Source organism: Cucumis sativus, chromosome 3 (assembly GCF_000004075.3).
Source record: "Cucumis sativus cultivar 9930 chromosome 3, Cucumber_9930_V3, whole genome shotgun sequence".
NCBI lineage: Eukaryota > Viridiplantae > Streptophyta > Magnoliopsida > Cucurbitales > Cucurbitaceae > Cucumis > Cucumis sativus.
In genome coordinates this window covers 20,291,762-20,308,461 of record NC_026657.2, presented here as the reverse complement: position 1 = coordinate 20,308,461, position 16,700 = coordinate 20,291,762, and the positions used below count along the sequence as shown (strand labels likewise).

Here is a 16,700-nt window from a genome sequence, read left to right as displayed (position 1 = left end):
ACAGTTTTACCCTTAACGGAACCAGTAGTGGGTCTCTCACTAGGTATATTTTTATACTCACTATTTCTATGTTTAACTTTTCAGGCAAAGGTAATATGAAAAGTAGACCACCGAGGGACTGGTGAGCGTCATATGGGAATCCTTAAAAAAATGCTTTCGCTTAACGTTTACGTTTTTTAAAAAATTTGATGATTGAAATGAGTTTTATGTTTAGAACAATTATATGTTTCTTGGTGACTCAAAACACAACCACTTTGAAACTTTTATTTTGTTTGTAATAGGGCTCAAATTAAACTTTTATTTGATGTTCATTTTTTAAATAGCTTTTACAATCTTTTGAATTTAAACGATTTGTTTGGGTTGAACCATAGAGTGTCTTTGGGTTAAAGTAATGACCTTAGCTTAGTTTTAAAAGTTTGGTCGTTCTATACTTAGATGCTCTAATATGCAACTCTAAATCAAATTGTACACGTTGGTGAAGAAAAATGGAATGAACTAGTTCATTTAAAGTTTGAATACCAACGGTGAGAGTATTTTTTTAACTTTTTATAAGTTTAAGAATAATTTTTAACTTTTTATAAGTTTAAGAATAATTTTTAACTTTTTATAAGTTTTTTTTTTTGTAGCGGTATTTCTTAAATAATAGTTTCCATCTAAAACTAGCAATAAGTCATAAGTGTATTTTTTGAACTCTTTTTAAAAGTTTTGGGGTATTTTTGAAACTATTGAAAGTTGTATTTTTTTACACAAAACATACCTTTAAGAGCACATTTTTATTATCTATCATTTTTTAAATAACAAAGTTAGATAGAAATAATAACAATTGTATCGATTTAAACTCCGAACTATATTTTAAAAAATATATATCCTTAACTTTTGTAGGTATAATAATTTACAACCTCTAATAATGCATAACTCAATTTGATCTCTTAGCTACAATTTCCTTTGATAATAGTCGATGCATTTATTCTAATTGTCCATTTTGTAAAATCAAGATTTGAAGAAGTTCACACGTGATTAAAAGTTAATGCATAAATGATTTTCAATGGTAATCGTTAAAAACTATCTAAATTTGATCAATCTATGAAAATTTTCGAGTTTTGACATTAACTATATGTTTCTCATAATGTTAATTGAACAAATTTAGAGGATAAATAAATAGATACATTTGTAAAAATTTAAAATTAAATTAGTGTATGTTTGGATTGAACTTTTATTCCTAAAATTTGTTTAAAATACTGTTAAAATCTATTTTGAGTAGATTCAAAATGCTTTAATTGATTTTAAAATAACTTATTTTATAAATTAACCCGAACTTAGGGTTTGAATGGATACAAATTTAAAGTTTAGGGTTATAAATTAAATTTTTTTTTTTAAAAAAAAAGAAAAACAGTATTGTGATTATTATAGTTAATGAAAAAATAAATAATTTTGGTTGAAATAGATATTTGAGAAAAGTGGAAATTTGGAGTAGGTGATAGATTTTGGGCATCGGGCGAGAGAGAGAGAGACACACACACACATGATTGATATTCAAAATTGATGCATTGAAAAACTTTTTAAAAGCTTGAGGGCTCCACACCCAACCTTAAGACGCGCTTTCAATGTCAAATGCAACTCTTGCTTTTAGGGTACACTCTTTTTTACCTTTTCCTTTTTCAAATTATTATATAATATCTCTTTCCCATCCTAATTCTCCTCTCCTCCATCCATACATTCCAAATATAATCATTATAATTTCAAATATAGAACCATTTTTAAAATAGAAAAAACTCACATATTCATGACCAAAAATACCAAATATATTTCCATAAGCATGCGATTAATTGATCTTCTTCTAAATGACCGTGTACTACAGTCTAAACGAATGATCTACGATATTTTTTTTTTTTAACGATGGAAAGAAAACTTTAAATTTGAACAATCGTGTTAACATGGTAAATAATCGTGTTGATTATTTAAAACAATATCTAAATGATCTTGATAATTTCAAATTATAAGGAAAGATGAAGAATAACAGTGAAACAATCGTGAAATAGCTTCAAAAAATCTTGTCAAAAATGATGGAGATGAAATAGGAGATTTAAACGGAAGAATAAATCGTTTAAAAAAAAAATGACAAATCGTCTCGCAATAAATAAGGACAAATCCAAAATTTATGAAAATACAATGGAGACTTTGTCGGCTTCTACTTTTTGTTACAAGGACTGTAATTATTTTTAGATTTTGTTACATTTAAAACTATCCTTTAAAATAAATACTCACATTTAACAAATTTAAGTATCTAATTTCCCATTTATCTTTTTACTTTTATCTCTATCTTTATATGCCCTTTTACTCTTATATTCTATATAAATTTTCATCTAGTAGTTTAACTTTTCGAGTGTTGTCATTATCTGAGTGGTTATGACTTATCAAGTGTAGATGTGTCCATTTGAAAGACAGGTAACTTTTATATTGCAAGTGATGTCGATGGAAACTACTCTTCAAGATAGAATGCAATGAATGTTATTTAGATGCATCTACTCAAGGTAAGGTTGATTACACACATCATAGTGGTAGAGCGCATTGATTGTTTGAATGCACGTGTGAGAGATGCATGTGTAAAAAAACAAAATAAATACCTGCATTTTTCTACTAAAAAACAATTTGATGAGATTTAGAGTTAGAGAAAATAGTGAAAAAGAAAGTTAATTGATTAGATGAAAAGGCACATACTTTTTTGTGTAGCTTCATGATTGATATACAATAATATTACATTATGTAAGAAAAATATATATCACATGCACGTGTTTGGTGACTACTCATACTAAATATATTGAAATGAAAAGGTAAAATTATTCTCTGTCTAAGAAACCTAAAGAAAATGTATTTGATCTCTTACTTCTCAAAATATACCCTACGATTTTTAGAAAAGATGTATTTAATCTTTAAAATTTAAAATTATTATTATTTTAAATTAGAAATGTATTATTCTAAAAAGATTTACAACTCTATAAAATTATTTTTAAAATTTAATTTTGTAATTCAAAATAGCATGTAAAAATACTTTAGTAAGCTATTAAAATGTATTTTAAGAACTTGAAGTACTATTCCTACTAAATAGGTGTATATTGAAAAATGATGAATAAAATGTAGTAGTTGTAAAAGAGTGGAAGGAGTAGAAAATGTATGGTTAAAAAGGTAGGAGTAAAATGTAGTTTTGTCAAAAGAAGAAAAGGGAAAATGAGATTTAGAAAAGTATTTATGTTAAAGAATATATGTAGTAAAGGAATCCAAACTTGTAATATTAAGATTGATAGGTAGATGTTGGTAATAAAAAGAAAAAGAAAAGATAAGTGTATGGATATAGGTAAGTTAGTTTAGGGATATAGGTAAATTAGTTTATCAAGTGTTAAAAAGGAAAGTGTGAAGATTTGAAATAGTGTAGCATTGGATTGGACGGCAAATTTTAGGTTGAAGAAAGTTTTCTTTTCATGTAGGAATGGAAATTTTTTTTACGAATTTAGAATGAGAGGAAGTTTTGAATAAAAATTTAATGCCACCATTGAAAGTGGTCTCTTTCATTATTCCTTTTTTCCGCAGCTTTTGTCCAAAAAACCTCTCCAAAAACAACGAATTTACGCCTTCTTCCCCAACGCGTTTGGTCAAATGTTTGTAACCTCGCCCAATTCTTCAACCTTCTTTTGGTGGATCTGGTCAGAATCGGAGACCCATTGGAGGCCTTTCCACTCCGCCTACTTTTGATTTTCAATTTGGGGTTTTATCGCTATCATTTGGTAAAAAATGGGATTCTCTTAGCTCCTTCCATTATCCGTTTCTGTTTCTTTGAGGGCTTTTCTTTTTACCCTTTTCCCAATTTCTTTCTGGGATTTTGTTTTCATGATTGGAATTGATCATCTTCTAGCCTCCAGCTCTGTTTTGTGATTTTTATCAGATTCTTTTTCTTTTTCTTTTTCTTTTTCTTTTTCTTTTTTTTGTCTAGTTCTTGTGCTTTGACGTTCTGGGATTTCGAGGGTTTCGTGCTTTTTGAAAGTTGGAGTTGTATTGGTGGTGAATTTGTTGAAGGTTTGAATTCTGTTTTGATGGGTTTCGGGAAAGATGGAAACGTGAGGATATTATGATTTTATAATGACATTTCGACAACTTATGGGTGTTGCAAAAAGGAGATGTTTGGTTGTTCTGGTGATTCTCATTTGTGCTTCTTTAGCAACTTGCTTGAAGAACCACGAGGAAGAGGAACTGATTCTGAGTCAACTAGCTGACCCAATTACTGGGGATGTCAACACAGAGATGGTGAGCCCATTGTTTTTGCTTCTGAACAACAAATTTTAGTTCATGTGTCAGCTTCATATGTCTTAAAACCTTTTTGTTTCTTAACTATTAATGTTGTATTAAAAAGTAGTCCTGTTTGTAGTATTTCGATCTTGCCAACTCTTGAATGTTGTTTAGACCAATTAACTGCTGCAATTATGTTTGGTTTTGGGGATAATTGATCTTAAAAGCTCTTGGCCATGTTTGTGTTAAATTTAATAAGGCCGGTAAATGAAGGAAAGAATTTGGAAAAATGAGGAGAGAGCATATTGTGAAGGGAATTGCCTTGTGGCGATTGGTGATTAGTGATAAAAAATTTAGGTATTCATACCCTGAATTATTAATGATTTGTTTCTGGCTTTATATCGTTAACAAGCTAAAGTTGTATGCTGAATGGCGGATGTCATTCTTGTTTTGTTTCCACCTTTTCCATTGCAGTTTTCAAACCCTAGTTCTTTTACGTACGAACACAGTTTTTAAAAGCTAGAGGCTGCATATTCTGAAATCATTTTTGAAATAGAAATTCTGTAAGAACATGCGTATGTGTTTTTTTCCTTATAAAAATAATTTGTTTCTAGATTACTTTTTTTTTCTCTATATATATAGAATAATTAAAGTTCTCATTCCTTGATATTTTTTGTACTAATTTCAACCATTGAATAACCTCAACTTTAACTCTTGCTAACTACTCAAAAGAGTTCCTTGAAAAATGGAAATTGAAAACGTGAACAAAATGTCCTTTTTTCTGAATAACTTCCAAGCAGCTTTCCACTTTCTTTAGGGTTGGAGTGTTTGTTAGGATCTTACAAACGTTTTTAAATTTGTAGGTTAGAATAAAAAAGAGCTGTTAGCACTCAAACATATGTTTTAGCAGCAAAAAGACTAAAAATGAAAAGATTATCAATTGAAAATAATAAAACGTCAGTAATTTTACTTCCCAACTGCTAGTTTAGACAAATATCTGTCTCAACCTTTTGTTTATTTGTATGGGTCTTCTGCCTCTTGGCTTATTCGTGTCTCACTTACCCAAGGTTTTAAAAAACTTGCTGCAGGCTGAGCTGTTACTGGTTAAGTGCAACTTGGATTTGTTTCAGTTAAGGGAAGCTGCAGATGGTATTGACCTCTGCTTCGAAGAAACACCGAGAAGCACAAATGGAATTAACTTTGAATGTCGGATGCTGACAAAAGAGAAAACAAACAGAATGCTAAGGGCGATGCATCCCCAGATGAAGCAAACTCTTTTAGACTGTTTAAGAAAAAAATTCCATGTCTCTGGAAAAGACTACAGCTCTGAAGCTTGGTACACCAGGTATTTGGAGTCATTGTTAATAATGCCCGGTAGTCTTAGAAGGAAGTTAAGTTCTAGATTTCTTCGAAGTGCTAAAGAAGGAACTGCTCCCCCACCTAAATCTTCAGCTGATGAAAAACCTTCAAGAAAAGCTTCTAGCACAAGTGGTCAAAAAGAAAAGAAATCTAATAATAATCAAACAGTCATCATCGCTGTTGTTGTAACAGCGACAGTGACTTTTATTATTGTAGCTCTGCTATTTTTATGCTATAACAAGAGTGGCTCCAGAGTGAAGCAAAATGATGAAAATCATGAAAGGCCTCTCCTAAGCTTGAGTTTAAGTGAGTACTCTATTCAGTCCTCACATAAGCTTGTTTTGAGACTTCGTTTTATTTTACCTTAACGTTTTTTTTTTTTTATGTTGATATAAATCATGAACTTTCAGGTTCCTCCCCAAAATATTCTGCTTTTGGGAATTCTCTTAAGGATGACAAGCTCATGAATCAATCGTCTAGCTTGAGTCACCACCAGAGAGCTCCATCTTTGGATGGTAGCCTGCACATTGGCTCTGATGGTGAACGTATTTCAATGCAGGGACCTCCATCTTTTGGAGCTGCTGGAATTGCCAATAATTCATCTTTTGGATCAACGAATATGGCTGGAAGTAGTAATGGTTTGGTGCCACCTCCTCCAGGAGCATTGCCAGTCACCTCAGAAATTTTACCTCCTCTGAAGCCTCCTCCTGGCAGGGCTGTTCCCCTGCCTCCTGAACGTCCTTCGTCTTTTAAGCCCCCATCCACCATGGCTAGTCCTCCTCCTCCACCACCTCCTGCACCACCACCACCAAGACCACCAGGAAACTCAGTTCGCCCTCCAGGACCTCCTCCTCCTCCACCACCTATACCAGGCAAGGCAGGCCCTCGCCCACCGCCACCTCCCAAAAGTGGTATTAATGCTCCTCCTCGGCCACCTCCATTAGCACACAAAGGTGCAAATCCTCCTCGACCTCCAAGGCCTTTTGGTTCAGGTGATGATGAATTGGACGAATCAGGTGTTCCCAAAGCCAAATTGAAACCATTTTTCTGGGACAAAGTTCTTGCAAACCCCGACCATTCCATGGTCTGGCATCAGATAAAAGCAGGGTCTTTCCAGTATGTTACAAGATCCACTTCTTTTGTATCACCATTGCTTTTAAATAATTTTACAAGTTGCTGAAAGCAATTAATCTAAATTCATACAGATTCAACGAGGAGATGATAGAAACTCTTTTCGGATATACGCCTGTAGATAAAACCAAAACTGAGGGCAAGAAGGAGTCATCATCACAAGATCCTGCACTACAGTACATTCAGATTATTGATTCAAAGAAATCACAAAATCTGTCCATTCTTTTGCGAGCGCTAAATGTGACAAAAGAAGAAGTTTGTGATGCGCTTCATGAAGGTAATCTACCTGATATTGACTTTCTTGCATCTCCTTAGAAGGCATAAAGAGAAACATGGATCTGAATGAAGACATGCACTTCGTTCCATTTTAACAGTTCATTCATTGTCTGTCTCAAAAGTGAAGAAATTGGTGGAACTAATACCAATTTCCTGATACTCTTGAGGGATGTTTATTTCCAACAAATTTAACAAAACACTACGTTTTTTTTTGCTCCGCTCTTAAAACCTCATGAAATGGGCTGTTGGAAATCCAAATAACATGGCTTTTAGGAAATAGGCTCAAGTGAGCATATTAAGCATTTAAGCCTATAAATGTTAGCAACTTCTCATTTTCTAGCTCGTTAAATAATGCAAAAATAAGAAGGCAGGCATATCTAAGACAATACTCAAAATACTCCAAAACTTGGTTTGAGAATAATTTGTTAAATAGCCTGGAGGATAATCATCATCCTCAGTTTGCAAAATATCCAAGACAACACTCAAAATACTCCGTATTTTTTACATAAGAAATTGATTTCTTCATATGGTGTAAAGTCCAAGTAACATAATATAGAATGAACATTAATTTGCATGACAATGCTGGAAACATGCAAGTATGGTTTCCCTTCTGAAGATTTCCCTTCTGAAGATTTCCCTTCATAGCCAATATTAACATAAATGTTTGTTCTGTAAACGGTTGATTCTATCATTCAAAATATGAATCTCCCATTTCGTTAATGGGAGAAATTATTCCTCGTGCGTCATTGTTATGTAACAAGTGGCTGGAAGAAAATCTTCCGCAAGGTAAAAGGTAAGGTGCATCTGTAATCTACAAAACGTATCTATCTTGTTTTTCTGCTTGTTTTCTGCAGCCATTTTTGAATGGAATGCATAAATTTTGGGCTGCTATCTTATATTATCATGTCTTTGTTGGATCAGGAACTGAACTTCCTTCCGAACTTCTTGAGAACTTGCTGAGGATGGCACCAACTCCAGAAGAAGAACTCAAGCTTAGACTGTTTAGCGGGGAACTTTCTCAACTTGGAAATGCTGAGCGTTTCCTTAAATCTTTGGTTGATATCCCATTTGCTTTCAAAAGGTTGGAATCGTTGCTTTTCATTGGCACTCTTCAGGAGGACATCGCGATCACCAAAGAGTCCTTCGTTAACTTGGAGGTAGAACACTTTTCACTGTATTACATTTACTACTTCAAACGCTTAATATTTATCGATATTAACAATTCTGAACCCAATAGTTAGTCATGCATGAGAAACTGAGCGACGAATAGGTAACAGACTTGTTTTGTTGTCATGGTTTTGTTATGTTTACTTTTCAACAAAAAAAGCAGCTAGGTGTTCTCTGAAGAGTAGTATTCTAATGGAGCAATTCATTGAGTTTGTATGTCCAGTGTAGAAAATAGTTAATAAGTATTAATTCAAATTCAAAAAAGGCATCATACAAAGTAGACAAGATCCACAGCCTACAACTGGATTTGCACTTGTCTGCCTACTGGCCCGTGAAGTCTCACAATTGTTCCCGTGAATCTGTCTTTGCCCCGAAAATTCTGTCCATCTACCAGCTGTTGAAATGATTCAGCTTATCGTGTTATGGTTATGTAGGTTTGCTAAAAGAAGTCTGACTGATGTGTATATTTCATTAGCGAATTTCCTGATTCTTCAAATTATTGACACATGAGATGGTTGTTCTCCAACTACCGAAGTCAGAGTCTTTGTTCATCTCGTTTCATATATTCACGTCTCAAATGTTTATATATTAGTATACATTATGAAAGATTCAAGTTCTTTTGCATTATATGAGTTTATTTCTCCTCCATCTCTGAATTTTCTGACTAATTCTGGTTTCATATCGACTTTACATGATAACTGCAGGTTGCTTGCAAGGAACTTCGGAGCAGCAGGTTGTTCCTCAAACTTCTAGAAGCTGTTCTTAAGACGGGCAATCGAATGAACGATGGGACTTTTCGTGGTGGTGCACAAGCATTCAAATTGGACACTCTTTTAAAATTGTCGGATGTGAAAGGAAAAGATGGCAAGACTACATTATTGCACTTTGTAGTTCAGGAGATAATTCGCACAGAAGGGATAAGAGCTGCTCGGAATGGCACAGGAAGCCAGAGCTTCTCAAGCACCTCATCAAAGAATTTGCTGGATGAAACTACTAATGACACCGAAGAGCATTATCGTACCTTGGGTCTTCAGGTCGTCTCGGGGTTGAGTGGCGAACTTCAGAATGTGAAGAAAGCAGCAACGATAGATGCTGATGCCTTGACTGGAACTGTTTCGAAACTTGGGCATGCACTCTTAAAGACAAGAGACTTTGTGAATAAAGACATGCAGGGTCTAGGTGAAGAGAGTCAATTTCACGAAACACTGAAAGTCTTTGTGCAGAATGCTGAGGCTGATATCATGGCCCTCCTGGAAGAAGAAAAAAGAATCATGGAATTGGTGAAAAGCACAGGCGACTACTTCCATGGAAATGCAGGAAAAGATGAGGGCTTACGGTTGTTTGTAATTGTGAGAGATTTCTTGATAATGATAGATAAGACATGCCGAGAAATAAAGGAGGTACAGAGAAAGCAGGCGAAGGGACACAGAAAGGCAGTGTCATCTTCTGATATCCACCCGCCTTCATCTTCGTCGTCTACTAATATCAATCACCACCCGCCATCGTCTACTGATATCAATCACCAACCCCCGTCGTCTACCGACATCAATCAACCCCCGTCGTCTACCGATATCAGTCAACCCCCGTCGTCTACTGATATCAGTCAACCCCCTTCAACTACAGTTTCTGATCTACGACACCCTCCTTCTCCTGATTTGAATCAGCTGATTTTCCCTGCAATCACTGATCGTCGGATGGGTAACTCAAGTTCAGATGATGAGGAGAGTCCGTAGGTAATCAGTTGTTGAAAATATGTCCAACCAACTGCATTATTAGGTTCCATTTTGGTCATAGGCAAGTTCTTTAGCATATGAAGAAGCTTCATGAATTGCCAATGTGACCAGAATACGCTTAGACTTTGACTTTGATTTTTCTTTCACCTTTCTTAATTCTTTTGTAAAAAAAACTTAGTTTTGACATTTTTGGCAGCTGGAGCATTCAACATAGTTTGTAGATGTAGATTGTGTTTACCAAGAGTATCAGTTAAATATGTCTTATCTTCTTTTTTTCATGTTGTGTGGGTCTCCCAAAGGCTTCTAGACCTTTTGACTGTTATCTTTACTCATTGCCATTTGAACAAAACACGACCAAATTTTTTCAATTTCATATTTTTCTCCTGATATTTTCATTGATTGTAACATCACATTCTTATGGATATCTTTCACTTAATTACTAAAATATAAAGGATCTTGGACTATTATGATAATGTAGATTAAAATACAAACTTTGATGGCTGTGTTTATAAATAAGAACAAGTTTCGATTATATCTTGGAAGTTTTGGTACTCACACTTAGATGTTGATTCCACATTTATTACCTAAAAAATAATAATTTGATACAAATGATACAATAAAATAAGCTATGTAAAAAATATACAAAATTAAATTATAGGTAGACTCACTATATATTATTAGTGCTCAAAATTAAAACTTTAATATATTGTTTTCTAATATAAAAAAAAAAAAAAAAACTCTGAAACAATATTTCATGACTAACAACAAAGTCCCAACATGAAAATGAAACTCAATTTAGAAGACAATGGGCAAATAATATCAGACCACATCCATTGAAGAACCTGATAGAAATCAAATAACTCATCCAAACACTTCCAATTTTGCTGTGCCACTGATCATTTCAACGATGAAAGAACACTTGAAATCCTAAATTTCAGAAAAATCCAAATATGATTAAACGCAGGCCCAGCATCTCTACATTTGCACTAAATTAAAATTCAACCCTCCTACAAGGACCAATTAGCAACATCCAGTTATTCTGCTTCCCATCAAACAATCTTCTTCCAAATAATTTCAGTGTCTATTGTGAACATTCACAAAAAGATTTACTTCTTCCTTTTTATCTAAAAATGGTAATGAAGTTTAGAATTTGATACTTCATAAATTCAAATTTACTCTGCTTTGGAATTTAATGTTAAGAACACAATCAACCATTCTAAAAATGACAGTTTGATACATAACTCAAAGTTACAAGCAGCATCACAAATGCCATCTCAAGGCCCAATTCACACGAAAATATCACAATGATTTGAAATAAATGCAAAAAAATTTAAACATTTGCTAAAATCAACTTGTCCAGTTGTTAATTAAACCACAATGGATTAAAACTACCACTAATAATCCTTCATAAATACACCAGAAACTTAGCTAAAAAAAATAACAAATTTTCAAAGAACGCATCAGAGAGAGCAAAGTCACCAACAAAAGACAAAGGCACAAACGGGCTGTTCATTCAAATTACAACACTTCCGACTCCAAATCTCCTAGCTCAAAGTGAGGGACTTACAAAAATAAAGTAATGTAAAAAAAGAAAACTCAGAATAAAAATCCATAATATCAGGTATGAAAAACAAGTAGAAGGTGATATTAATAGATGATGGTGATGATATTCACAACACTAGGTGAAATTCTAGCACTACTCCTCGAACTATTACAAATTCCATAAGCAAAGATTCGTAACCTAACAAAATAATAGATGTCAAAGCAAGGAGAAAAACACTATCTTAACCAGAGCCACATTTCATAAACATTTCAAAGATTCATTTCATTTGGTTCTATTACAAATAAATCTAGGGTTCATCGTCACCACCAGCGTTCTTCGATGAAGTCCCTGTTTTCTTGGGCAGAAGCAGATTGTGAATGTTAGGCATAACTCCACCGTTAGCAATAGTCACGTCTCCCAAAAGCTTGCTGAGTTCCTCATCGTTACGTACAGCAAGCTGAATATGACGAGGCACAATACGCGTCTTCTTGTTGTCCCTAGCAGCGTTTCCAGCGAGTTCCAAAACCTAAACATAAAAAAAAAAATAGTCGAATTAATTCAAAAGGATACAAAACCAATTAAACTCTCAAATACCCACGAAGGAATTTCGAAAGATGAAACAAATTAGGGAAAAATTCGAAACCCTAGATCCATAAGAAGAGCTCTATTACACAGAACCCATAAATTGATTTTATTTTTAGAAAAAAAAACAAAAGAAAATTGGAAATTACGATACCTCAGCGGCGAGGTATTCAAGAACAGCGGCAAGATAGACGGGAGCACCGGCACCGACACGCTCGGCGTACTTGCCGGCCTTGAGAAAACGAGCAATACGACCGACGGGAAACTGGAGGCCGGCTTTACTACTCCTGGAGGTGGCCTTCTTGGCGGCTCCGGATCCCAGGGTTTTGCCTCTGCCGGCCATTGATTGAGATCTGATAAGAGGGAAGGGAAGAAAAAAGGAAAGGGAGAGGAGGTTTTGGCGAATTTCGGGCGAGGGCGGGAGAGAGTAATATATAATAACGAAAGATAAAAGGACAGTATTTGGTATATATAGTGAGATGGGTATTGTGAGATAAGCCAATGAAAATGAAGTACGCGGATGGAGAAGCATGAGCGTTGGATGGGAGAGTGATTGAACGGCTGAGATTTGAAGGAGTATTCGATTTTGTTAGCAGATGGCGCCATGGAACAGATTACGTCAGCACGTATGTGAATTGGCGGGAAGGCCCCTCCCTTTTCTTTAATAGTTCAATTTATAAAATTCCAAAACTTTCCCTCCCTTCCTTCCTTCCTTCCTTCCTTCCTTCATTTCTTTTTTCTTATTACTATTTGAGTAAAAGCTGCTTTGGATTTCTTTGGAACTGTTGATCCCTCCTGCTTTGGGTTCATTTTGCATGGATAAAGGTTATTCAAGAGAGTTAGAGGTTAATGTTTGTCTTAATTTTCATGTGTTGAGGTGGGAGTGGAGACTTGAGGATATGCATGATTTTCCTCATTTTCTCTCACGCAACCCTTCCCTGTAAGAGACCATTTTGTGATCCAAATCCTACTATACATCAAAACAAACGTTACTCTTTTAATTCTTGGGAAAACAAATGTTGATTTTAGCTGTATCGTGTCAAATCACTCCTTTGAAACCAAAATTCAACACAACCTCAGTGCTAAATCGCTTATAGTGATTGCAAAACCAGAGTTGTCGCGACGTGATTGCTACGCGGAGTGGCCGACCTCCCAGTTTATTTAATTTCACTAAATAAATAGTTTTGAAGTCGTCATCAACCATATTAGGGTGTGATTAGTCACACAAAAAAAATGGTCTGCGTAAATGCATAAGATTTAAGTTCAGGAGTGTAGGGAAGGTGTTAGCACCCTACAATACCCATAGAGTCGCCACCAACCGTATTAGAGTGTGATTGGTCACCAAAAAAGAAAAAAAAAATGGTATGTGTAAATGCATAAATTCATGAGATTTAAGTTCGGGAGTCAGTTGTGTGTAGAAAATGTGTTAGCACCCTACAATACTCATAAAATGATACCCAATTTTATTTTTTAAACTAAATTATAGAGGTTCACAAAACAAAATTTTTTATTTATATTTTATTTAAATGTCTCATGTTTATCAATTCACATCAAAGAAAATAAAACTCAAACATGAATTGATAATTATGAGTGACATAGAAGCCATTAAAAAATAATGTTTATTTTTGTTTTAAAAGATTTTTTTATTCAGCTTAACAATATTAAGATACCAATATTTGATATTTTAATCTCCATCATATGTGTTTAGTGAGAAATTTCATGTAGCTAAGAATTAATAAATTCATAGAAAACACTACTCAATCTCATTTAAAATATGAAATGTGTTTATTTAAAAACAATCTATTAATTAAATTTCAAATGAGAAAGTTTCACGTATTCATGGAATTTAAATTATAAAATTCATAAAAAACAATACTTTTTCATAGAAGGGAGCCACATCTTCACAATCATTTATTGCTTCATCAAGTCTATCACAGTAGACCACTCAAAACTGAACTATGGAGGTTTCACATCTAGTTCATATCAATACCAACTTCATCAAGTCTATCACAGTAGACCACTTAAAACTGAGCTATGAAGGTTTCACATCTAGTTCATCTCAATACCAACTTCATCAAGTCTGTCAAAGACAAATCACTCAAAATTGAGCTATGAAGATTTTTCAGTTATACATCGAGTCCATACTTAGACCACCCAAAGAAGAGCTATGGAATTTTTAAGGTTTTAGTTTCACCCATCAAATCTATTTAAGTACTATCCACATGACTATGGACTATCAAGCTAACCATAGTAAACCACCTAGAAAAGGACTATGGACCATTACGTCTATCGCAATAGACCACTCAAATAAAAGGCTATTGACCATCAAATGTTTGAGTCTCATACTTTTTTAAAATCGTAGAATTACTCTCCTTGTGAGGCCTTTTGAGAGATGATCTACAAAATTTCTTTCAGAACTCACATACTTCAAGAAGATAATTCTTTCATTTAACTACATTTCACAGTTGCATATTTCAGATGAATATACCTTCTTTGGCCATAACACACACTATTTTTGGCAATACCTACGACAGTGTATGAATCTCAATAAAGATATACAGATATAGAGACCTCCCACAATGGTACATCCCACATTAGGCTTCTATGTCATTCATACTAATGTCCCCATACAATGATACATTTCTTATCAAGAACGCAAGACTTACTTCGTCATGCAAAGTTCAAGAGTACTATTTTGTTGAGGGGAATAAATTTCATGAACAAATCCATGTAGTTCACAAAACTCTATTTTAAGGTATTTATGATCAAAATGTCTTCTTTTAATTTTATGCACGATTCACGTCATAAATTATTTCCATCCAAGAAGGCACTGAACAATTCAAATTAATCACAATAGCATTCATTACTCTAACATAAATTTGTCAACTATACAAAATATTATAATATATGTTAATCAAATATATATATATAGAATATCATTCTCAAATATAGCATAGAAATAAACTAGCTAAAGTCTTAGACCATGTATACAAATTAAATTTGTGGAATACAAACGTATGTAAAGTTCATTCAAACTTAACCATAAAAAGCTGAAATGTATTCATTCATACACAAGAAAATCTCAATACTATTTTTATCCAAATTAACAATATTTAGAAAAATTATATATATTGTAGGCTGAAAATTTTCCATCAAATACTAAGTTGCAGTTTATTTGTATCATTAATTTTCTAACTTATTATGTATAAATATTCACCAATTAAATGTGGCACACAATGTGAATTATTGAAAAGTTCAATCTAGGGATTGGTTATGCATAATATTATATTTTCTAATTCTGTAATATGTGGCCATTTTTAACTTTTATTTTATTTACTTATTTTATAATTTTGTAGTATTATTCATTAAGATTTTCCAATTTTAGAAATAACTTTAATGAATAAGTTAGCATTAAATAATCAATCAAATAGGAGAACATTTCTTCTACAATTTAGCAACTTACCCAAATATTCGGACACCACAATCGTGATTCAACTCGGGTGAGAACATATGGATTCCGATTCCCCCGCTCTCACCACTGGCCACTCCCTCGCCTGAGACTCTTTCTTGTTGTGTTCCTCGATGACAAAACGAGCGAGTTCATGACATCGATGGAGTTGGAAGCTCCCTCAGAATCGTCAACGCCTTCAAGTGTGAACGCCATAAGGAGTGGATCATCTTTGTAGAAAATGAAATGGAAGAATCCTTGTGCACCACAAAGGAGAGATGTTCACAGTTCCTTTCATCTATTTTGATTTCGTGAAAAACTTCTTTGCGGTGAGATATGAATTATGCGAATCTCTCTCTCTTGGCACCACAGGAGGCTGAATTTTCCTTTCATCTTTTCTGAGATATTTGTCTAAGATAATCTGACTAATATAATAATCTGACTAATATAATTGGGGAAATGAAAAGAGATTTCAGAGTGAAGATGATAATGGAAAATTGGAATGCATGTTGGCGCAATAAGATAATGGTAGGAGAAAAAATGTGTTAGCGTCAGAGTTTGGGGTTTAGAAAGTCTAAGCTTGAATCCCCAAATGAAATTTTCACAGGAGCCTGTGACGAGACTCATGGACGCGAAGTCACTGTCTTCGTCCGTCATTATTCAGATTTGATAAGAGTTTTTTTTGGCAAGGGGAAGAACATTCACACCAAAATCTTTTCATTATAATATATTATATAAAAAAGAATAATGGTTTTAGAACTATAAAATGTATTTAAATAATTATTATTATTACTTTCCAACTAATGATACTCATTATTCTCTTTCAATCTTGCCTCATGCAAGATTAATGAAATGGTAGCTGCTATTTGCTATTCCTCTAACTATTTGCTAAGGGTTTTTGCTCCGAGGGTAAATACCGACCTAGTGTCGCAACATTGCTCTATTTTTAGCGCTTTATTTTTTTAGATTTCTTCACTTTTCTCGATGGTTTTTTTGACTCGGTTTAGGCTATATTTGCTCCTCTCGACTTCTAATGCTTGATTTTGTGATAATAATGCTTTGAGAATCAATAGTGAACACATAAAAGATCTAATAAAAAAATCATCATAAATGCAAGTAAAATATGCACGAATTAGGTGAATGTGACAAACACCAGGAGCAAGATAGAATCGTGGGTCTTTTC

General features: G+C 33.8%; 2 protein-coding genes across 3 annotated transcripts; one reads left to right on the top strand and one right to left on the bottom strand.

Moving 5' to 3' along the window:
- Positions 1-3,467: 3,467 nt before the first annotated feature.
- On the top strand, positions 3,468-10,317 carry LOC101213072 (formin-like protein 5). Of its 2 annotated transcripts, XM_031883561.1 has the most exons (7): positions 3,468-3,779; positions 3,986-4,296; positions 5,367-5,943; positions 6,048-6,753; positions 6,843-7,045; positions 7,966-8,201; positions 8,916-10,317. In XM_031883561.1, the coding sequence occupies exons 2-7, from the start codon at positions 4,132-4,134 to the stop codon at positions 9,942-9,944; spliced, it is 2,916 nt and encodes a 971-aa protein (XP_031739421.1). In that variant the 5' UTR covers positions 3,468-3,779; positions 3,986-4,131; the 3' UTR covers positions 9,945-10,317. The 2 variants fall into 2 exon arrangements, with proteins under 2 accessions (XP_031739421.1, XP_011651461.1); XM_011653159.2 differs by having other exon boundaries at positions 3,468-4,296.
- A 1,207-nt stretch (positions 10,318-11,524) lies between these two features.
- On the bottom strand, positions 11,525-12,532 carry LOC101216121 (histone H2A.6). The gene is made up of 2 exons (XM_004151917.3): positions 12,224-12,532; positions 11,525-12,013 (listed from the first exon to the last, which is right to left on the bottom strand). Exons 1-2 carry the CDS (start codon positions 12,410-12,412, stop codon positions 11,795-11,797), a joined length of 408 nt encoding a protein of 135 aa, XP_004151965.1. The 5' UTR covers positions 12,413-12,532; the 3' UTR covers positions 11,525-11,794.
- Positions 12,533-16,700: the final 4,168 nt, after the last annotated feature.

What these genes read in the sequence shown, in the direction of transcription:
- LOC101213072 (XM_031883561.1), top strand. Translation starts at nt 4,132, where the DNA reads ATGACATTTCGACAACTTATGGGTGTTGCAAAAAGGAGATGTTTGGTT. An exon ending in ATAAAAGCAGGGTCTTTCCA is followed by an intron (nt 6,754 to 6,842) that starts GTATGTTACAAG and finishes AAATTCATACAG; the next exon opens with ATTCAACGAGGAGATGATAG. An exon ending in TTGTGATGCGCTTCATGAAG is followed by an intron (nt 7,046 to 7,965) that starts GTAATCTACCTG and finishes TTGTTGGATCAG; the next exon opens with GAACTGAACTTCCTTCCGAA.
- LOC101216121 (XM_004151917.3), bottom strand. Translation starts at nt 12,412, where the DNA reads ATGGCCGGCAGAGGCAAAACCCTGGGATCCGGAGCCGCCAAGAAGGCC. An exon ending in TTGAATACCTCGCCGCTGAG is followed by an intron (nt 12,014 to 12,223) that starts GTATCGTAATTT and finishes TTTTATGTTTAG; the next exon opens with GTTTTGGAACTCGCTGGAAA.